Here is a 25020-nt window from a genome sequence, read left to right as displayed (position 1 = left end):
GTGAGAGGCTTTTCCCGCTTTAGGTATGAAAACGACTTTTGTTTCCCTCCACTTTCCTGGGATATATGATAAGTTGATACATCCTTTATATATCGCCGAAAACCAGGGGATAATTTTGTCAGTTACTGCTTGTAACTCCGCCGGAGTAATTCCATCAGGTCCGGGGGATTTGAATGGTCCAAAGCTATATCGTGTAAGGGTTTATATGAGAGCTATCACAAATGAATTTACATCATATTGGACTCACTACACATCATCGTAAACAGCCCTATTCCTTGATGGGGGTTCACTGTGCTAACATAAATTCATTGACAAATAGAACTCTTATCGAGGATAGTTCTAGACAAAATTGTTTTGAATTATGTTATCTTGTGCGGTAGTTAAATAAATTATGGTGATCTATTTAAATTCGTGTAACTTGAAATTATTTATCATTGATACTTCGTGGCAGTTCTATAGTCTATAGACTATTCTGGTTTCGGGAACCACAATTATGTAAATATTAGCGATTATTGTACACTACGGATAAGTCTTGCGTGGGATAATGGACTGGACTGCTTACAAAACAACCCAATCAGCGCTGATTTTTGTGGGCGATGTCGCGATTTAGAGCAGCTTCTACATAGCGCTGATATAGTTGTTCATTTTAATAGCAATATTGCTCAGAAGTTTCCTAGTTTTTAGCACTGTTTGTGTGAAGGAAAACAGCTCAACCTTTCATGCATTTACTACTGCATGAATTGGTTGCAATAACGTAAACTAATGATCATAAACTAGTTTGATTACTCGTTTACGTTATTGCCACCGATTCATGCAGTGTGGATTCACTGCCTACTTTATTGTATACCAAAAAGAGCAACTGAACACTTACTACTGAAGTATTTTTAGCTGAGTAGGTGATAAATAAGGAGTGCCCGAAAACTTCGGGTTTTTGGTCCGAAAGTCCAACCTAATGAAAACTCAAAATTTCAAAACTTTTCTCAGATGAAAATTATAAAACTCGGAATTAAACGAAAATATGGGAATTCTTTGTAAACGCTAATGCTAAGGGAATTTGCGGTCCGAACGCTTCGAGGAATAGCAATGCGTTTTCTTTTCTTATGTTTTTCTTTGGTGTTATTATATAACACCAAACTACTATTGATTATATTAGTTGTAAATTTTAAAATGAATAAAATTTAACTTTCTATTTGTTTTTCAAATTCCTATGGGAACAAAGTTCCTATCGAAACCATTTTCATTGGCAAGCTACATAGACATAACTGCAGTAAAACAAAGGTAAAGGCGCATCTTCCCAGCAAAAAATGGAGCCCTATTTCAGCAGGATTGTAATGAAGAGAGGCAGTACCAACTGCTTACAAAACAACCGAATCAGCGCTGATTTTTTTTGGGCGATGTCCCGATTTAGAGCAGCTTCTACGTAGCGCTCATTTTAATAGAAATATTGCTCAGAAGTGATATATAATCTTGAGTATAGCATTGTTGGCGTGAAGGAAGACAGCACTACCTTTCATGCATATATACCGCATGAATTGGTTGCAATAACGTAAACGAATGATCATAAACTAGTTTGATTACTCGTTTACGTTATTGCCATCGATTCATGCAGTGTGGGTGCACTGCCTACTTTATTGTATGCCAAAAAGCGTAACTAAACTCTTACAGCTGAGGTATTTTTTGGCTGGGTTCACAGTTTCTGTGGCAAAATCATGTGGAATCAATGAGTGCGGCCTAATCTTATTAAAATTTCTCGAAACCAACTCTGACAATATGACCGATTTGAAGAGGGTCAGAAAAGTCATCAGCACTGGGGACAGATTATATACCGCTGAATTAAACAAAAAATAGTGTAAAATATTACCAAATTATTTAGGTTGCGTCGGTCGGTCGCGTCAAGCGCGGTGTCGTATAACAAGGAAGTGTTTCTCAATTTCAAAGCTATCAGCAAGGCGCAGGGAAACAGAGCGGGTATAGCTAGTTTCCTATAATATTATTGTGCTGAAAATTTTAAATAAATCTTTGAATTACTTTTATTTTATTTAATTTTATTTTATTTTATACCTTTAAATGAATTTTAAACTAAAGGTGTTTAGTATGCATCCAAAAGTACTCGTTAATGTACGCCTACCCAGCAAAAAATGTGGAAGTTCTTCTTAAGGCACAACTTTAAAAGCACTTCCAAAAATGTCCTCCTAATGATGTTCTTTATTTTAACTGCACAGGAAGTTCATTTGAGTCAATTTTTTATAACGCGCTTTTTTCATATTTTTAATGGGAAATTTAAAATTTTATTTTTTCAAATGGGTTAAAAACATATTAAAAATTAATAAAATAGTGCAAATTATTAAAATTTTGCCGAAAAAATGCTAAATCCTTTCTAGAAAAATTGCGAATTTTTTAAAATATTTGATGTCAAACGTTCCAGACAACAGTTATAATGCATTAAAAATCATAAAAAATTCTTTAATCGTCAAAATATCACTAAATTTCTTTATGCACATCCAAATCACTGGATTCGCATCCCACCTTAAGTAGTGATGCAAATTCAGTGCAACGGTTATTGAAATGGTGGACATCCGTCCTATGACAATCCCATGTTAAAATCATCGTTTCTGCGCCAATTTTGCAACCCTTCCGAATCCAAAAAGAAAATTTTCACTACTTTTTTGGCGACGCTTTTTTTGCTGGGTAGTTTTAAATATATTAAATATTGATTAAAATCCGAGTTGCTTTCTTAAAATAGGTTTCTTGAGAATAATCTGTGACATGGAAAAATTAAACGAATGCCAAAACCAAATAAATTTTTTGCAATTTAAAAATTAAATTGCGTGATCTTAAGAAAGTAATCAACATAGATATTTCAATGTGTTACAAACCGCATGACGACCATGTCTAAATATGAACCCATAAATGTCCCGACTGACTAACAAATGAGTGATTGTTTAACTAAATAAAAGGTTATTTATTTACATGGAATAACTATTGTCAATTTTATTGCATACTCGTCTCGACTGCAATCTAGCGTCGTAAAATGCGGGAGGGTAGGTTTTTGTTGACCGACCAACACAGATCATATTTCAAAATTCAACAACTTTTTCGCATTGTTTTTTTTTTTTTGTCGATGATTGTCGTGAGTTGATTTTATAAAAATGCTATTCACTTCGCAATGCTGTAACAGTTTGTTCTATGCGGTCGTTCGATCCCCACACACGCGAACCTTGTAACTCGTCACCTAAATCGTTGTTCTACACTGTGGCTGTGCAAATTTAAGATTTAGTTCAGTTGCGGCGCATGCGTACACATTTTGCGAATAGAGTTTTGTGATTTTATCGCTGTGTCAAGGAGCGCATTGATTTCATAAAAACACTGACAATGAACTTGTTTCGTCGCATTGCAAATGTCAATGTCTTTGGCTTCATTTATTTCATATGCCTCGTTCAAAGTTCGGTGGGTTTTGACTATTTTCGAGAGAAACGTAAGTGGTTGCTGAAATTGAAGGTATATCCTTTGAGTGTTTCAAAAGTGAAAAACTAATAAGTAATTTTTTATCGACAAACTCCAGAAAATGCATTGAACATAGTTATAATTTCGTATATTGAAAAAAAAATATTTACAATTTTTACGAAATTCTAAACTACTTCGTGAGAAATTCGAATTTAATAAAGTTGTACGATTTATTTGTGTATAACTTTATTATATCTTTTAGTTCATATAACTAAAACAAAGAAAAAAAAATGATAAAGTGAAGGAAGTCATCTCATATTCGGGAAATTTTAACTAAACTATAATAACATAATTGACATGAAGTAAATCTTACTGTGCTAAAAGTGAATAAATGCTTTCTTGAAAATTGTTTGCCCTCAAAAACAAAAATTCTTAAAAACATGTAACAACATTTCTAATTTTGAATAGAGTTAAATTTATATACAAACAACTCGAGCCGTTAGTCTCTGATGTAAAATGCCGGGTGGAACCGACTGTATGATACCAAAAACAATTCTTTCCTCCGAAGCGAATATTTAGACGAGCGAAGTTTTTTTATTGTTAGTTGTATCCTCAATCCCTGTTGCCACGTTTGTCCTCTAAGAGCGTTGTTTACTTTGAAGGAGAAAACTTTAACAACAACAAACAATTCCCGAACATATAAGGTATAGATAGATAGCTTTGATCAGAAAGAATTATAAGAAGATATAACGATATCCGTCTATCCGCCTCTCTATGGTCTATCTGTTGTAAAATTGTCGAAACCACTATCAACAAATATAAACGGCCGTAAGTTAGTCCAGGCCGAATCCTTCGTCGTAGCGTGTTACTTGAAAATATAGAGAATTTCAAATGATTTTGCGGTCTGCGGAAATTATAGTCTAAATGCTCAAGAAACCAAATCGGAGGGTCGGTTGATATGACGACCAATTTTGTGTAAAATCTGGTATGACCGACTAATATACAGATGGTAATATATTAGAGGTGTGCACGAAATTGTCGTGACTCACGAAAATTTTCGTGACTCACGCTCATGTCAATGGCGTGAGTGTGCGTGAGCGTGATTAACAAACCAAAATGTCGTGCGTGAGCGTGAGTCACGAAAACAACATCGTCGTGAGTGTGCGTGAGTAACGAATTATTATTATTAATTATGAGAAACGAATCCCGCTCTGCAACATAAAAAGCTTAAAAGTTAAATCAGTGTTGCCAATTTGGTGCTTTTAGCACCAAATTTAGTGCTTTTTGATTTCTAAAAAGCACCAAATTGCCTTTTTGGTGCCTTTTCAAAAAAAGCACCAACTTGGTGCTTTCTGGCATTTTCATTTAGTGCTGTTGGTGCTTTTTTTATTTTGAACAGTATTAAGTAATTGATATTTTGATTAGACTTTCAAGAGCTGAAGAAACTCAAATTTATTGCCAAATATAGAATTTGATTGTTATGAAGTTGGTATTGATTATTTTTTAATTAATATTGTTATTTAGGGTATTCTGTAGGAAAGTCGATCGATGAGTGCCGAATTTTTGAATTTGGTAAAGATGTCATTAAAAACTTTTGTACTAAATTCACAAAAGCACGCACAACTGAAATAAGCAATAGACTCCTTCCATAAATTAATATTTTGAAAGTTGGAAAACATCACTGATCAAAATGAATTGGACGAAAGCATTAAAACTGATCAAGGTGTATACTTGAATAGCGGTTCATAATGGTGAGTACTAAGTTTGAGTTTTGCCGCTAAAGTGAAAACTATATCAGTAAAAAAGGCATAAAATTATGCATATTTGCTGCAAATTTTATTATAACTTGATGGGGAATAGCCAAAAGCAAATTTTTGTATTCCTTAAAATGAATTATTAAAGAAAAGTAATTGTGAAAAAATGACTATTTTAGCAGCTAAACTCGATCTTAATACCCAACTTGACTTCATAAAATTCAAATCACGAAAGTTCTTTAATACATCTTTGGAAGTTTTTTTTTTTAGTAGAGCATATAATTTTCGATTTTGTGGTGGAAGGTGGTATGTTAGAATTTAAAATATATTTTTGGTGCTTTTTGGCCTTGGGGAGTTGGCAACACTGAGTTAAATTCATTTGTAATTTTAGTGACACCTAGGATGTTAATTAATAACGCTCTCCATTGTACTCGTGCTCATGATTGCAAACACGTCCCTCAGGTAAATTACTCATAAAATTATTCGTGAGTCACGACATATTTCGTGAGTCACGACATTTTCGTGCGTGAGTGTGCGTGAGTAAGTTTTCTTTTCGTGAGTGTGCGTGAGCGTGAGACCTACCAAACAATATCGTGCGTGAGTAAGATTTTTCCGTCGTGAGTGTGCGTGAGCGTGAGTGTGAGTAAAATATTACTCACGTGCACACCTCTATAATATATTGTCTCTTGCCTCTTTCCTACTCACACTTTATACCCTTTACCACTATGAGGCGCAGTTTTAATAGAAACAAAAGTATGTGGCCGAATCTTATGTACACTCCACCATGGATTGCGTAAAAAGTTGTACCGAAGACTATAATCCACAATCATATTACTCAAGTTGTAGTAACAATAGCCGATATCAAGGTATCTTAAAACTTCTTAAAATTGTCTCCTAAATTGTAACACTTAGTCCTTATTGTAACTCTAATTCCCAACTGTGAGGCTTGGTGCACACTGACCCCGGGGAATAAATGATATATAGATTTCTCACTGATGGCTCCAAATTCGATGGACAAGTAGGTTACGGAGTATATTCTAAAGATCTGGAACGTTGGATAGCGAAGGGATTACCTAATCACTGATACACAAAATTCAAAAAAAAAACTTTTGCAATGATTACAATGGGAAGTCTCTTCCAGTATAGTAGGATTTTTCTTGTAACATTAAAAATTGTATGGAAATGAAGGAAACTTATTTAGATTTTACCATCGTAAAACACAGTCACTAAAACACAGTCACTATATACGCACATGTTCAGTCTATATTCCCAATTAAAGTAACTGTCATAATACAAGTTTCCATTTTCATATTTCATAAACACAGCCTTTCAATAATTATGAAAATATATTGAAATTATGCATGAAATGTCAAAAGTGTCGGTTTACAGAAATATGAAGAGTACCCTTCTTTTATACAATTGAAGCCGTTAGAATCTTGGCTAGAACCCACGACTACAAGGAAACTATTACTATTATCCTATTTGAATAAATAGGGTACAAATAAGACAATCGAATTTCGAAATAATTGAAAATGTTTACTTAAATTATTTCATTTCATAGTTTATTTTATCTAAACAAAAAGACCAACAAGTATATACGGCCGTAAATTCGGCCAGGCCGAATATTATGTACTCTTCACCATGGATTGCGTAGAAACTACTTCTGAAGACTGTCATCCACAATCGAATTAATTGGGTTGTGGTAACTTAAAACTTCTTAACATAGTTTTCTAAATTGTTAGTTAGTCCATACGTGGTATATATTAGACAAAAAAGGCATGTATAAGTAAGTCTACAAATAATTACAAATCGATATGGACTTTTACACGGTACGTAGGGAGCCAGAATTGAAATATGGGCGTCGCTTATATGGGGGCTATATACAATTATGAATTTGATATGGACCAATTTTTGTGTGATTGGTGATCGATTTATCTGAGGGCTATATATAACTATAGACCGATATGGACCTCGTTAGGCATGGTTGTTAACGGCCATATACTAGCACAATGTACCAAATTTCAACGAACTCGGATGAAAATTGCTACTCCAAGAGGTTCCAAGACAAAATCTCGGGATCGGTTTATATGGGGGCTATATATGATTATGGACTGATATGGACCGCTTTTGGAATGGTTGTTAAATATCATATAGTAAAACCACGTACCAAATTTCAATCAGTTCGGATGAATTTTGCTTTTCCAAAAGGCACCGGAGGTCAAATCTGGGGATCGGTTTAAATGGGGGCTATATATAATTATGGACTGGTATGAACCAATCCATGCATGATTGTTGGATACCATATACTAACATCACGTACCAAATTTCAACCGAATCGGATGAATTTTGCCCTTCCAAGGGGCTCCGGAGGTCAAATCTGGGGATCGGTTTATTTGGGGGCTATATATAATTATGGACCGATTTCGACCAATTTTTGCATGGTCATTAGAGACCATATACTAACACTATGTACCAAATTTCCGTCGGATCGGATGAAATTTGCATGTCTTAGAGGCTCCGCAAGCCAAATCGGGGGATGGGTTTATATGGGGGCTATATATAATTATGGACCGATGTGGACCAATTTTTGCATGGTTGATAAAGACCATATACTAACACCATGTACCAAATTTCAGCCGGATCGGATGAAATTTGCTTCTCTTAGAGGCTCCGAAAGCCAAATCGTGGGATCGGTTTATATGGGGGCTATATATAATTATGGACCGATGTGGACCAATTTTTGCATGGTTGTTAGAGATCATATACCAACACCATATACCAAATTTCAGCCGGATCGGATGAAATTTGCTTCTCTTGGAGGGCCTGAAAGCCAAATTTGGGGTCCGTTTATATGGGGGCTATACGTAAAAGTGGACCGATATGGCCCATTTTCAATACCATCCGACCTACATCAATAACAACTACTTGTGCCAAGTTTCAAGTTGATAGCTTGTTTTGTTCGGAAGTTAGCGTGATTTCAACAGACGGACGGACGGACGGATATGCTTAGATCGACTCAGAATTTCACCACGACCCAGAATATATATACTTTATGGGGTCTTAGAGCAATATTTCGATGTGTTACAAACGGAATGACAAAGTTAATATACCCCCCATCCTATGGTGGAGGGTATAAAAACAATTAAATTATTTTGTATATTCCTCTCTACTTAAGGTTCTTTCACCAAAACACAAAATTAAAATTTTGATCGAATCTTGCCAAATAATGGATGGAAAAGATCCAAGGAATTGATTGTAAATAATTTTATATTTCAAAATTAATTAATTCAAAACAGTAACCGTGAAAACAAACTGGTTTTCACCTTGAAAACTGAACATAGTACTCAGCTTTAGGCTAAATTATTCCACATTCACATTTGACTCAAAATCTACTAAAATTGGATTTGAAATTCCTTACAAAGAAAATGACAGTTGAAAAATATTTAAAGTTGATTTTGAAAGTGTAATGGTGCTAAAAATAAGGCTTTTATTGCATTTATCCCTCCATTTTCCCGGGAATTCCCGGGAAAGCGGGAGCGAAAAAATAGCGAATTCCCGGCATCCCGTCCCCGGGAAACCCCCTACTTGCAAGGGTTGTAATGACACCAAGCAAATATGGCCCCAATCAAACTTAAACCGCACACTAGATATGCTAGTGTTGTCAAGACGTCAGATTTCACTTCTGATAGGAGATTTTGCAACAACTATTGGCGCGAAGTATAATGACTAATGTATGAGCTGTCATGATGCGGAGGAAAAGGAATCAATTAAACACCTCATGTGTGAGTGTCCTGCATTTTGTGTAAGGCGTAAGCAAATTTTAGGGGCATATAGCTGTAGACTACTGGCGGACCTAGAAAACGTCAACTTAAGCAGTCCGCTAATGTTTTTGGAACAATCTGGTTGGTTCAACAGAGGAAAATAATCGAGAAGGTTCAGCGGTTAAAACTAGAAGTGCCCATATGCAATAGGTACATTTTGTTAATGTGGTATCACAATGGACTGAATAGTCTAAGTGAGCCTGAAACTTAATCGGGCTGCCACTTTAAACTAACCAACTAACTAGTCCGTATGGAGTCTATCATAAATAAAAAGCAGATCAAGTACATACATAAGCCACTTTAATTCTTGGTCGGTTTACATAGAAAAGTCTATATATTTGGTAATGATTCCGAGCCAAAGAAGCGGAGAATTGATGTTAGGACACATTTAAGACACAATTCTCTTTTAAATTTGAGTTTCCCGTACCTGATACCAGGGCTGTGGAGTCGAGTCAATTGTGCTCGACTCCAGCATTTCTTATTAGCCTCGACTCCGACTCCGGAGTGTACCTAAATCTCATTTTAATAGTATTCCAATTGTAATTTTAAGATGTAGTGTTGCAAATATATACCTATATAAGTATTCTATTTTGTCATATGTGTTTATATGTCCAAAAGAACTCTAAATTTAAGTTTTGATACGACTCGACGATCTCAGCATTTTAGGGATGTAAAGAACTCTACATTTTAATTTCAGGCCAATAAATTAAAATACGACACCAGACTATATTTATAAAAACACAAAATTTCAAAAAATAATTAGGCTTCCAGAAGTTTAAGAAGTAAAATCCTGGTATTGGTCTATATAGGCATTTTATAAAAAATAAATCTATATAAAAAAGAAAAATACACAAAAATCAAAATGTCGGACTAATCAGATAGAAAGTTGATGTTAAAAAATGTAATGTGTCGGATATATAAAACAAACATAAACTGTCATAAATTAGGAGTGCGGAATTTTAAATAACCACTACCAAACAACAGATGACAGGAATAGATGGACAGTTACGAATATTGTTTCTATATAGATAGATTTATAAATGGTCTGTCAGTTATAGACATTAGAGGTCATTAATTTAATGTAAAGAATTTCGAGTGGCTTTGAGGACACAAACTTTCTCCCAAAAGACCGCCTCAGATGGTATATTGGCAGAGGTTTAATTCAAAATTACAGCTTCCAAGGACAATGGGTGTATATAGAGATTTTTCAAGTAATTATCTCCATATACAAAATCTGGGTCGACGGGAAATTTCCGCATTTATTTATGGAATAACTCAAATAACTCAAAATTTCTGACAAATTTATGAAAATTTTAGACTGGGAAAAATTTCTTAAAACAAATCGGAGATGGGTTTATATGTAGGTGCTATATCACCAAATCGACCAAATCGGTATGACCCATCATGCCTGCCAAAAATTCAGAATGTTAGGTTCTACTGCTATATTGCCTTAAAATTGTGCCTTTATCAAGAGCATATATAGGGTTAAAAGTCAATAGTTTAATATGTTAAAAATTGACAATTCAGCTCATATTCTAGTAAAACCTATTTTTTATATCGCCGTGAAATTCCACCTATATAAATACACTTTGAATGGCCTGAAATCCAGTACTTCGTTTTTCGTTGTCCGATTAAAAATCCCAATCGAATCTAATTTGTCGAAATATTTCTTTGGTTACAAAGATATGAAGTGTTTTTCTAATTTTGTTTCGCCGGAGTCGGAGTCGAGCAAAATTTATACGACTCCTGCTCCGACTCCACCAAAATCTTCAGACTCCGACTCCAAGATTCCGGCTCCGACTCCACAGCCCTGCCTGATACTAGGAAACAAATTTTTATTTCTTCGTTTTTGCTGCGTTTTTCTTCAAAGTCCTTTGAAAAGTGTTAATGAAACCCTAAATTCCAAATTCAGACTCGACTTCATGTATAAATTATCCTATATTTCAAGAAGAATCGTCTTCAAAATAAAAATTTGAAAAACATCTCCCATTTTTGAAAGCTGATTTGATTTGCAGTCAAGATTCAAAAGACAACAAATGACAATTCCACTAAATTTGAAGAATTTTTCAGAATTATTAAAGTCGTGATCATAGTCAAACAAAATTTACTTTCATGTTAAGATACTCATTTTTATGTGAAATAACTCAATTATAAAACAAAATGACTTCATTGAAAAGTTGATGGACTTTTGGACAAAGACAACATCTTTATATAAGAGAAATGTGTCTTTTTTGCTAAGCAACAACGCATTCGTATGAGAACTCTTTGGCCTAAGTACAATATTTTTTTCAGTATAGTTATGAACCGATATAGACCAATTTTCGTAAGGATGTTAGAGGACAGACGACGTATACCTAATGTAAAACGGATTGAATTAAATTTCCTCTTCCAGGAGGCCCCAGAAATCAAATCTGAACGGAAACGGTTTGTATGGGGGCTATACCTGAAAGTGGTCAGTTGTGGGCCATTAGCAATGACATCCAACCTACATTAATAGCAACTGCTTGCGTCAAGTTTCACGACGATAGCTTGTTTCTTTCGAAAGTTATAGTGATTTCAACAGACGGACATCGCTAGAACGACACTGAATTTCACCATGACCTGGAAGAGAAATGGCACAATCGCACAACCGGTACAGGATTAGTACGTGATGTGTATGAACCAGTCCAGTTCTGGTCAAAACGTACGGAAGGGTCCGGTCATTATACCCTAAACCGTATACATCCAAAAACAAGTAAGGAAAGTCTAAAGTCGGGCGGGGCCGACTATATTATACCCTGCACCACTTTGTAGATCTAAATTTTCGATACCATATCACATCCGTCAAAAAATCCGTTTAAAAATCACTCGATCTGGACAGAATTTGATAGACTTCTACAAAATCTATAGACTCAAAATTTAAGTCGACTAATGCACTAGGGTGGAACGCAATGTTAGTAAAAAAATATGGGAAACATTTAAATCAGAACCAATTTTAAGGAAACTTCGCAAAAGTTTATTTATTATGATTTATCGCTCGATATATATGTATTAGAAGTTTAGGAAATTTAGAATCATTTTTACAACTTTTCGACTAAGCAGTGGCGATTTTACAAGGAAAATGTTGGTATTTTCACCATTTTTGTCGAAATCAGAAAAACATATATATGGGAGCTATATCTAAATCTGAACCGATTTCAACCAAATTTGGCACGTATAGCTACAATGCCCTGTGCAAAATTTCAACTAAATCGGAGCAAAAATTTGGCCTCTGTGGTCATGGAGTGGAGTGTAAATCGGGCGAAAGCTATATATGGGAGCTATATCTAAATCTGAACCGATTTCAACCAAATTTGGCACGCATAGCTACAATGCTAATTCTACTCCCTGTGCAAATCGGAGCAAAAAATTGGCCTCTGTGGTCATATGAGTGTAAATCGGGCGAACGATATATATGGGAGCTATATCTAAATCTGAACCGATTTCAATAAAATTTGGCACACTTGACTACACTACTAATTGCACTTCTAGTGCAAAATTTCAACCAAATTGGGGTAAAACTCTGGCTTCTGAGACCTTATTAGTCCATACCGGACTAAAGATATATATTGGAGCTATATCAAAATCTGAACCGATTTCAATAAAATTTGGCACACTTGACTATAGTACTAATTGTTCTTCTTGTGCAAAATGTTAAGCAAATTAGGGTAAAACTCTGGCTTCTGGGGCCATATAAGTCCATATCGGGCGAAATATATATATGGGAGCTATATCTAAATCTGAACCGATTCCTTCCAAAATCAATAGGGTTCTATTCTGAGCCAAAACACATACTTGTGCCAAATTTGAAGTCGATTGGACCAAAACTGCGACCTAGACTTTGATTACAAAAATGTGTTCACGGACAGACGGACATGGCTATATCGACTCAGGAGCCCACCCTGAGCCCTCCAAAGACACCATGTGTCTATCTCGTCTCCTTCTGGGTGTTGCAAACATATGCACTAACTTATAATACCCTGTTTCACAGTGTGGCACAGGGTATAAAAAGCATTCGGAAATAAAGAAAAAATGTCATCAATTTAGTTTATCAATTTTATTTCCTTTATGTATTCAAAATCTCAAATAAGCAATTCTAATTTTGAAGTAAGAGGTTTACCAACAATATGTGTTGATATACCATAAACCACATAGTGGTGTGCCTACCAGAAATATTGATTTTCGACCCCACACGCAGAGAAAGAATATGATCACCTCAAACCTGTTTCAAGAGCAAAATGTTATTTTTGTATGGTGCCCATGTAACATGTTTGTCACTAAAATTTTATTTTCTCGTCAAATATAACCTGCGTGCCGAAATCAGATACATGATTTCCGAGAAAATAACATGGTTGCGAAAACCATGTTACATGGTCACCACCCAAAAATAACATTTTGCTCTTAAAACATGTTTGAGGTGATCATAGTCCTTCTCTGGGTGCATAAAATATATCCCGATCGACTCAGAATCATCTCCTGAGATCTCCGATCAAGCCCTTTATGTTCGCCCGTTTTTCCATGTATTTGTTGTTCGCAGGATTCCGGCCGCAATTATTAACCGATTTTGAAGAAGTTTGATACAGAGTGTTATTTTAGTACAAGGACGAACGCTATTTAATTTGGCAAATATCGCCCGATTTTCATAAATTGGGCTATAAAACCCATATTTTAAGCCGATCTCTTTCAAAGTTTGCACAATTTAATATTTTATAGTACTTACTATATCTGCAAAGAATCAGCATTACTGAGAGTTGGCTCCGCCCAAGTTTTTCCATGATAGTTGTTATATGATCACAACTACCATGGACAAAATTCTTGTGAGAAACAGGTACATGATATTTCAAACCATTTTCTCTCAATTTCTATAATTTAAATAAACATTTTATCGAATTTGAGAACCTCTTAAATGCTTTTTGCTACAATCTTGTTTTCGGGCATAAAACTCTTCTCGCTAAGACAAAATACATGGCTACGGTAAACGTTGTTTGTTTGCGTGTTGAAGATGTTCGTAGTGAATGGGTTAAATTATTCAAGATTTAAGTTATTCAGCTTTCCAAATCTTTAAAAGAAAAATACAAATACGTTTTGGAAAAACTAAACATGCTTGAAAGAATACTTACACTATTTACATTTTGAAAATTTCGTGGACGATACAAAATTTTTGAAAAAATAGAAAATGACTTTCAGATCTTGAAAACAACTCCTAAATCATTCTAATGAACTTTCCTTCTCTTCTAGCCTCATACATAGAAACATGTAAAATATACGAACCTGAGTTCACTAAATGTTCAACCAAGTCCATTCAAAAGTTTCTCACCGAAGTATTTGGTGAAAAAGTTCCTGAAGTTAATGCTTTGGTAGGAAAATTGGAACCCATGAAAGTGGAAAAACTTCATTTCAAACAAGACAACAACGAAGCAGCCTCTATAAGAGCGACTCTGTCAGATTTGAATGTTTCAGGGCTATCGAGAATACAAGTAAAAGAGAGCAGGTATGTAAGATAGATCATAAAAACTTCCACATTTCTTTAGTTTTCAAAATTTTCTATACATTCCTCTCCCATTGCAGAGTAAGCAAAAAGAACTTTGAATGGTTGACAAAACTTTTCTTCCCAACATTCAAATTGGAGGGGCAATACAAAATGGATGGACGAATTCTTCTCTTACCACTGAATGGTGAAGGACATATGATGATTGAGATTGGTAAGGAGACTCAAATTAACAGGTTGGCTGATAAGTCCCCGGTCTAACAAAGAAAAACACATTTTTTTGTCAAAATTCGTTTTTATTATTCAACATAGTTCCCTTCAAGAGCGATACAACGACCTTCCAATTTTTTTATACCATTTTGGTAGTACTCCTACGCCACCGTGGTACAATGGTTAGCATGCCCGCCTTGCATACACAAGGTCGTGGGTTCGATTCCTGCTTCGACCGAACACCAAACGTTTTTCAGCGGTGGATTATCCTACCTCAGTAATGCTGGTGACATTTCTGAGGGTTACAAAGCTTCTCTAAGTGGTTTCACTGCAATGTGGAACGCCGTTCGGACTCGGCTATAAAAAGGAGGTCCCTTGTAATTGAGCTTAACATAGAATCGGGCAGCACTCAGTGATAAGAGAGAAGTTCACCAATGTGGTATCACAATGGACTGAATAGTCTAAGTGAGCCTGATACATCGGGCTGCCACCTAACTTAACCTAACCTAGTACTCCTCTGGTTTTGCCTCAAAATAGGCCTCAGTTTCGGGGATCACCTCTGCATTGCAGCCAAATTTCTTCCCTGCGAGCATCCTTTTTAGGTCTGAGAACAAGAAAAAGTCGCTGAGGGCCAGATCTGGAGAATACGGTGGGTGGGGAAGCAATTCGAAGCCCAATTCATGAATTTTTGCCATCGTTCTCAATGACTTGTGGCACGGTGCGTTGTCTTGGTGGAACAACACTTTCTTCTTCTTCATATGAGGCCGTTTTGCCGCTATTTCGACCTTCAAACACTCCAATAACGCCATATAATAGTCACTGTTGATGGTTTTTCCCTTCTAAAGATATTCGATATAAATTATTCCATGCGCATCCCAAAAAACAGAGGCCATTACTTTGCCAGCGGACTTTTGAGTCTTTCCACGCTTCGGAGACGGTTCACCGGTCGCTGTCCACTCAGCCGACTGTCGATTGAACTCAGGAGGGTAGTGATGGAGCCATGTTTCATCCATTGTCACATATCGACGGAAAACTCGGGTGTATTACGAGTTAACAGCTGCAAACACCGCTCAGAATCATCAACACGTTGTTGTTTTGGTCAAATGCGCGGCACCCATTTTGCACAGAGCTTCCGCATATCCAAATATTGATGAATGATACGATCAACACGTTCCTTTGATATCTTTAAGGTCTCTGCTATTTCGATCAACTTCAGTTTACTGTCATTCAAAATCATTTTGTGGATTTTTTTGATGTTTTCGTCGGTAACCTCTTTCGGGCGTCCACTGCGTCCTCCGTGCTCATTTCACCACGCTTGAATTTTGCATACCAATCAATTATTGTTGATTTCCCTGGGACAGAGTCCGGAAACTCATTATCAAGCCAAGTTTTTGCTTCCACCGTATTTGTTCCCTTCAGAAAACAGTATTTTATCAAAACACGAAATTCCATTTTTTTCCATTTTTTCACAATAACAAAAGTTGCTTCACAAAAGACGCTATATCTCACAAACTAATTGACTTACAGACGTCAAATTTTGACACGAATCATTTGATGGTTGGTACTATATAAAAATAATATGCATTTAATACTAGCGACGCCATCTATGTGTCAGACCGGGGACTTATCAGCCAACCTGTTATTGCATACTGAAACAAGTATATACGGCCGTAAGTTCGGTCAGGCCGAAGCTTATGTACCCTCCATCATGGATTGCGTAGAAACTTCTCCTAAACACTGCCACCCACAATCGAATTACTTAAGTTTCGGTAACACTTGCCGATGGCAAGGTATCTTAAAAGCTCTTAACACCATCTTCTAAATTGTATGTAAGTCCATACGTGGTATATATTAAATCAAAAAAGATCGATCCAATACGTATATAATTCAGTTTGACAAAGTATACATAAAATTTTGACAAAATTTTCTACAGAAATAAAATTTCAACAAAATTTTCTATAGAAATAAAATTTTCACAAAATTTTCTATAGAAATAAAAATTTTCACAAAATTTTCTATAGAAAGAAAATTTTGACAAAAATGTCTAGAGAAATAAAATTTTAACAAAATTTTCTATAGAAATAAACTTTTGACAAAATTTTCTATAGAAATAAAATCTTGGTAGATTATTTTTGGCTCGAGTGGCAACCATGATTATGTACCGAATAAAATTTGAACAAAATTTTCTATAGAAATAAAATTTTGACAATGATGAACATTTTATTGTGAACCGAATAAAATTTGAACAAAATTTTCTCTAGAAATAAAATTTTGACAAAATTTTCTATAGAAATACAATTTTGGTAGATTATTTTTGGCTCTAGTGGCAACCATGATTATGAACCGATATGGACCAATTTTTGTGTGATTGGACCAATTTTGGTATGGTTGTTAGCGACCATATACTAACACCACGTTCCTAATTTGAACCGGATCGGATGAATTTTGCTCCTCCAAGAGGCTCCGGAGGTCAAATCTGGAGAACGTTTTATATGGGGGCTATATATAATTATGGACCGATATGGACCAATTTTTGCACGGTTGCTAGAGACCATATACCAATACCATGTACCAAATTTCAGCCGGATCGGATGAAATTTGCTTCTCTTAGATGCTCCGCAACCCAAATCTGGGGATCGGTTTATATGTGCGCTATATATAATTATGGACCGATGTGGACCAATTTTTGCACGGTTGCTAGAGACCATATACCAATACCATGTACCAAATTTCAGCCGGATCGGATGCAATTTGCTTCTCTTTGAGGCTTCGCAAGCCAAATCTGGAGATCGGTTTATATGGGGGCTATATATAATTATGAACCGATGTGGACCAATTTTTGCACGATTGGTAGAGACCATATACCAACACCATGTATCAAATTTCAGCCGGATCGGATGAAATATGCTTCTCTTAGAGGCTCCACAAGCCAAATCTGGAGATCGGTTTATATGGGGGCTATATATAATTATGGACCGATGTGGACCAATTTTGGCATGGTTGTTAGAGACCATATACCAACATCATGTACCAAATTTCAGCCGGATCGGATGAAATTTGCTTCTCTTTGAGGCTCCGCAAGCCAAATCTGGGGATCGGTTTATATGGGGGCTATATATAATTATGGACCGATGTCGACCAATTTGTGCATGATTGTTAGAGACCATACACTAACACCATGTACCAAATTTCAGCCGGATCGGATTAAATATGCTTCTCTTAGAGGCTCCACAAGCCAAATCTGGGGATCGGTTTATATGGGGGCTATATATAACTAGAGACCATATACCAACACCATGTACCAAATTTCAGCCGGATCGGATGAAATATGCTTCTGTTAGAGGCTCCACAAGCTAAATTTGAGGGTCCCTTTATATGGGGGCTATACGTAAAAGTGGACCGATATGGCCCATTTTCAATACCATCCGACCTACATCGATAACAACTACTTGTGCCAAGTTTCAAGTCGATAGCTTGTTTCGTTCGGAAGTTAGCGTGATTTCAACAGACGGACGGACATGCTTAGATCGACTCAGAATTTCACCACGACCCAGAATATATATACTTTATGGGGTCTTAGAGCAATATTTCGATGTGTTACAAACGGAATGACAAAGTTAATATACCCCCATCCTATGATGGAGGGTATAAAAAGAGTAAACTGTCTTTTAGGGAAAATGAACTACTTCATGCAAAAATTTAACTAAATTCTACAATAGTTATTAAATGTCTATAATGCGTTGTCAAAGAAAGGAAAATTTACTAAAATTCGTCTTTCCCGTAAAAAAAAATACCAAAAGTGAAGACAAATAATTGGCGCCAAATCATGACCATAGTAACCATGCCGTAGTTAATTTTTACTATTTTTATAAATTGTACGAATATTATTTTCTATTTACTTTAAATCTTTTTTGTGCCGTCACTGGGTTTTCACTATGAAATGTTTGTTACCCCAACCAGAGAATGAACAAGTATATACGGCCGTAAGTTCGGCCAGGCCGAATCTTACGTACCATCTACCGTGATTTACGTAGAGACTTCTACGAAAGACTGTCATCCACAATCGAATTACTTGGGTTGTGGTAATACTTACCCATGGCAAGGTCTTAAAATTTCTTAACATCGTCCTCTAAATTGTGTATATATATGTAAGTCTACAAATAATTACGAACCGATATGGACTTTTGCGCGGTAATTAGAGAGCCAGAATTAAAATATGGGGGTCGCTTTATACGGGAACTATATACAATTATGAACCGACATGGAACAATTTTTTTCTTTTTTTTTTCTTTCTTTATTTATTTGCTTTCCCATGCACAAGACCACTTGAGTCTCATATTTCAGCATGAGAAGTTTAAAATCATAATGTACAATTAAATAAATATAATATAATTACAATATTAGGTTTCATGAAAAAAAATTTTTTTTTTTTTTTTAAATTTAAAAAATTAATCAAAATAGATCTATAAGCAAATAACCTTAATATTTTATATTGAAAAACTGATTACAGACTGAAAAAAAAACACTATTAGAATTTAAGTTTGACAATTGTAAAAAGAGGAGAAAAATAACAACAATTAAAATAAGATTTATAAAATTTATAATTACAGATAATGGATAAAGAATATTAAAATTGAAAATATGAAAAAGAGAAACAAAAAAAAAAATTGAACGAAAATTTTATAACAAATAAAAGAAAGTTATAAATAAAAGTACATATTGCATAAAAATAAGGGTACATATTGCATGAAAACGAAAACAAAATTTAAGAATTAAAACTAGCTAGCAAACAGTTTAGAGTAAAATAAAACAAATGATAAAGAATCTTGTTTAATTATTACTCAAAAACGAGATAACATTTTTCTTAAAGGCATCTGCATTACTTATACATTGGATATTATAAGTAAGTGAGTTCCACAGACGGATGGAGTTAATAAAAAATTGCCACTCAGAGACCAAACAGCTATGACGAAGCAAAATTAATCTTTTTCCTCTATTAAATCTTGAAAAACGCAGGCGTTGAAATAAATGCACCGGGTGACCACTATAAATAATCCTATGCAAGAAAATAAGGACTCTTAACTTAAGTAGATTGTGAAATGTCATGTCATACAAGCATACTGAGAAAGCCGAAACACTGTCATATCTTCGTATACCATATACGTAGCGGGTAATGCTATTGAACGTCCTATTCATTCTCTGCATACTTAGGCATCTTAGTGCATCGCACTTAGCAAAAAGTTCACATCCGTAAAGCATAATGGACATCAAGAATGACTTGGCTAAGATAACCCTTATTCTTAACGGAGTACAACGTTGTGACTGCCATAATGTCCGAAGTATTGAATATACACGGCCACACATAGCGGTAATATGGTCAGACCACGTCAGAGTGCTGTTGAACATCACCCCAAGATTTCTGGCACGCTCCACTATCCCAATCGTCTGATTATCTATCCTTATGTCAACATTAACTCTAGACCTCACTGTTCGCCCTTTAATCACCAAACACTTAGATTTCATTGGGTTAATAGTAAGACCATTGGCCTGTGCCCACATTGATATCCTTCCAAGATCCTCATTCAATAGAGCCTCACAACTACCAATTGATGACGGTTCGCACCCTATATATAACTGAACATCATCAGCATACATTCGCATCCGACAATGTCTCACCTGCGTAGGTAGATCATTAGAGTATAGGGAGAAGAGCAAGGGTCCTAATATTGAACCTTGCGGAACACCTCTGTTTACCAACCGCACCTGTGATTGCCTGTCCCCAATCCTGACATATTGATACCTATCCGAGAGGTATGATGAAATTAATCTTGCCGACGTGTTTGAAAACCCAAAGAAATTGCGTAATTTAGCACAAAGTAAATCGTGGTCTACGGTGTCAAATGCTTTAGAATGATCTAAAAGCACTAGTAACACATATTTCCTTTCATCCATAAAGCGCCTGATATCCTCCGACACGTCAACAAGGGCTGTAATACAACTATTCTTCCGTCGAAATCCAGACTGTGAGTCCGTTAACAAGGCATTCGTACGCAAGTACTCATCCATTTGATCCCTCAACACACGCTCAAGTGCCTTTGATAGAAATGGCAGAATCGCTACGGGTCTGTAATCTCCGCCTGTCTTCGGTACAGGAACTATCCGTGCTACCTTCCACCTACTTGGATAATAACTATTGGTTATTATCCTATTAAATATGAAGGTAATAAAGGGGAGGAGTTCACGCAATATTATCCTGATAAACCTAGGGTCTACACCATCAGCACCTATAGAGTTCGATCTTATGGACATGATACTTTCCAGAACATGCATCTCCTCCACTCCAATGAACTCAAAACGATCATCAAAAGCAACTGTTGTCATATCATAGAAGGAGGAATCAGCGTCCCGCATGGGAATGTCCAAAAACTTCGCGTTAATATCGTCAACATCAATTGATTCATCATCCACATAACTATCCTTTCTACCGACATCAAGCTCGCGTACCAAACCCCATATTCGCCTTGATCCAACAGCATCACCAAATTTGGACATATAGTACTCAGACTTAGCCTTCTTTATCTCATCCTGAGCCTTCCTCCTAGCATCACAGTACTCACCGCGTAGTTCAGGAGTCCTATATCTCTTCCACCTCCTGTAGGCAACATCCCTCACTCTTAAGGCATTTGCAACCTGATGCGTAAACCAAGGACGATTTTTTGGGCATATAGTCTTACTCCTCAATGGCACCGCTATATCGTAAAGCTTAACTATATTTTCCTCAAGAAAAGTCAGTTGGTCATCGATAGACGCAATACCATAAATCAAACCCCAGTCAATGCACTCGAACTCAACATTCAGAAGATCGTAATTAATATTCTTAAAATCACGAAACTTGACAGAATGTTTCCTGACATCCAGGCGATAGTCATATGTCAAGAAAATAAGGTCATGACGTGAAAAGCAAGGTACTGAAAGTTGATCATACTAAAGTATATTCGATAAATCATTAACTAAGAAAAGGTCCAGTAAAGTCGCGTTAGTGGAAGTATAATGTGTGGGTGTAGTATTATTAACAGAAAAGAGTCCTAGTGATAGCATAGCATCGACAAATCTGAATTCAATGAGGGCATTACTATTAAAATCACCAGCAATAACTATATTCTCATAGCGAACAGTAAGTGAGTCAAGTGTAGTCATAAAGTCCTCTAAGGGTACACTATTGTTTGGCCTATACACACATCCAACCAGTAAATTGGAGGAACCATTCGTCACCTCAAGAAATATATACTCGACATCATCCATCTCCATAGAATTACTAATAAATCTACATTTTATCCCATGCCTGGCATAAATGGCAACACCTCCCCCACGTCTCCCTCTGTCGGCTCTAAAAACCCGATATCCCTTAAGTGATACCAAAAGGTCGCTATGATCTGAATTCAGCCATGTCTCAGAAATGTATTGTATGATTGGGGAACGGATTATCTGGGGCTATATATAACTATAGACCGATATGGACCTATTTAGGTGTGGCTAACGGCCATATACTAGCACAATGTATCAAATTTCAACTAAATCGGATGAAATTTGCTCCTCCAAAGAGCTCCAAAACCAAATCTGGGGATCGGTTTATATGGGGGCTATATATGATTATGGGTCTATATGGACCAATTTTGGCATTATTGTTAAATACCATATACTAACACCACGTACCAAATTTCAACCAGATCGGATGAATTTTGCTTCTCCAAAAGGCACCGCAGATCAAATCTAGGGATCGGTTTATATGGGGGCTATGTATAATTATGAACCAATTCCTGCATGGTTGTTAGAGACCATATACGAACACCACGTACCAAATTTCAACCGAATCAAATGAATTTTGCTCTTCCAAGAGGCTCCGGAGGTAAAATCTGGGGATCGGTTTATATGGGGGCTATATATAATTATGGACCGATATGGACCAATTCCTGCATGGTTGTTAGATACCATATACTAACACTATGTATTTGCTTCTCTTAGAGGATCCACAAGCCAAAACTGGGGATCGGTTTAAATGGGGGCTATATATAATTATGGGCCGATTTGGACCTATTTTTGCACGGTTGATAGAGACCGTACACTTACACCACGTACCAAATTTCAGCCAAATCGGATGAAATATGCTTCACTTAGAGCCAAGCCAAATCTAGAGGTCCGTTAAAAGTGGACCGATATGACCCATTTGCAATACCATCCGACCTACATCAATAACAACTACTTGTACCAAGTTTCAAGTCGATAGCTTGTTTCTTTCGGAAGTTAGCGTGATTTCAACAGACGGACGGACATACTTAGATCGACTCTGAATTTCACCACTACCCAGAATACGAGTATATGTACTTTATGGGGTCTTAGAACAATATTTTGATGTGTTACAAACGGAATGACAAATCCTATAGAGGAGGGTATAAAAAGAGTACTCACGACAGAGTATACCCCAAACTTATATTCGTATACACTTAGTACTAAATTTATAAGATTTTAATTGTACTAGGTTAGGTTAGGTTAGGTGGCAGCCCGATGCATAAGGCTCACTTAGACTATTCAAACCATTGTGATACCACATTGGTGAACTTCTCTCTTATCACTGAGTGCTGCCCGATTCCATGTTAAGCTCAATGACAAGGGACCTCCTTTTTATAGCCGAGTCCGAACGGCGTTCCACATTCCAGTGAAACCACTTAGAGAAGCTTTGAAACCCTCAGAAATGTCACCAGCATTACTGAGGTGGGATAATCCACCGCTGAAAAACTTTTTGATGTTCGGTCGTAGCAGGAATCGAACCCACGACCTTGTGTATGCAAGGCGGGCATGCTAACCATTGCACCAAGGTGGCTCCCTCTTGCTATACTAAAATCCCAATGAAATGAAGTAAACAAAATGAAATGAATGGAATGGATTATAAATTACATAGCTGGTTCAGAAATTGCGACCAAAACCAAAATTTTATGCGGTTTGCTCTTTACGAACTACACAAAAGCAACTCTTTCAAAAAATCAACACGAAATGACAAAAAGTTATTCTTACACATTTTTTCGCGGAGAGAAACGGATCATCTATGCAGTCCATATTCTATCATGAGTAGCATGCATATCAGTAATCATACTTGCTATGCCATGAGTATTTTGTGTATATCACAAAATACTCATCTCTGATCCTTAGGATAATGAAAATTTGATTGAAAATTTTGAAAAAATATAAAATATCATATTTTTGTAATAAAAATAAGTTAATTTTAAGATCACTTTAGTGAAAGATTTTTTTTCAGTTTTAACGAGGGATTTTTTTTCTATTTTCCATAGATTCCATGGACATAACAATGCGTACCAAAACTCGCCTTTTTGAAAAGGGTGAATTCACATTCTACAATGTCACCGATATAAAAGTCGAGGTGGAGGCAAAAAATATGAGCACTCAATTTGATAATCTCTTCGGTGGCAACAACAAAGAAATCGAACGCAGCACTAATGAATCCTTCAATAAAAACTGGCGAGAAATTTTCGAAGCACTACGTCCTCTGATCACAGATACCGTGAATAAGGTTATGTTCGGTTTAATACCAAGAGTTTTTCAATTGTATCCAGCCAATTTCTTTGTCTCAGATATACCAACGCCCCAGAAATTATATGGTACAAAGCAATGAGTTCGTACTAATAATTTCGGTATTAATTATGCGTAATATTTACTTTTAATTACATTAAGATTTTAATATTGGAATTAAAAAGATTTTTACAATTTTTTATTGATGGAGTTTTGGATTTTATTATGATACCTTAATAGTGCATTGAAGGTAAAAGCAACAAATAAAACGTTTAAAAAACAGTATCGGAAACGTTCACATTTTTATGAAAAAAAAAAACAAATATTATCAACATTTCTTTATTTATTTGTCTTAAATAAAAACCTTTTTATTCTAAAACCCAAACAATTTCGTTCATATAAAGCGCTCTCGGAAGAACGAATGGTTTTACCCGGCAAATATGACTTATCTTAATGCCTCACGGTAAAAAAGTAATAATACGAATATATACGCGGTATTAAATATTACGCAACCTAAATTTTAGGATTAAGGACAAATTTCTTTAAAATAATGAAATTTTAATTAAAGGTTTGTAATTTTTGCTTCAAAAATTTTTTACTAAATATTGAAAATTTGCATCTCTCCGTTAAAGACAATTTTTCGTTAAAGTAAATAATCACATTTTTGAGTTAAAGAAATCGAAATATTGAATCCTTAGATTTA

General features: G+C 35.8%; 1 protein-coding gene across 1 annotated transcript; it reads left to right on the top strand.

Moving 5' to 3' along the window:
* Positions 1 to 3171: 3171 nt before the first annotated feature.
* Positions 3172 to 24519, top strand: LOC142221745 (protein takeout-like). The gene is made up of 4 exons (XM_075291535.1): positions 3172 to 3475; positions 14276 to 14528; positions 14606 to 14739; positions 24080 to 24519. Exons 1-4 carry the CDS (start codon positions 3373 to 3375, stop codon positions 24418 to 24420), a joined length of 831 nt encoding a protein of 276 aa, XP_075147650.1. The 5' UTR covers positions 3172 to 3372; the 3' UTR covers positions 24421 to 24519.
* The last annotated feature ends 501 nt before the right edge of the window (positions 24520 to 25020 follow it).

This window comes from Haematobia irritans, chromosome 1, assembly GCF_050003625.1.
Source record: "Haematobia irritans isolate KBUSLIRL chromosome 1, ASM5000362v1, whole genome shotgun sequence".
Lineage (NCBI taxonomy): Eukaryota > Metazoa > Arthropoda > Insecta > Diptera > Muscidae > Haematobia > Haematobia irritans.
Note: the sequence above shows the minus strand (reverse complement) of the source record. Positions and strands in the feature narration are given on the sequence as shown.

Coding starts and splice junctions, on each gene's coding strand:
- LOC142221745 (XM_075291535.1), top strand. CDS start 3,373: ATGAACTTGTTTCGTCGCATTGCAAATGTCAATGTCTTTGGCTTCATT. Junction 14,529..14,605: donor ATACAAGTAAAAGAGAGCAG/GTATGTAAGATA, acceptor CTCCCATTGCAG/AGTAAGCAAAAAGAACTTTG. Junction 14,740..24,079: donor ACATATGATGATTGAGATTG/GTAAGGAGACTC, acceptor TATTTTCCATAG/ATTCCATGGACATAACAATG.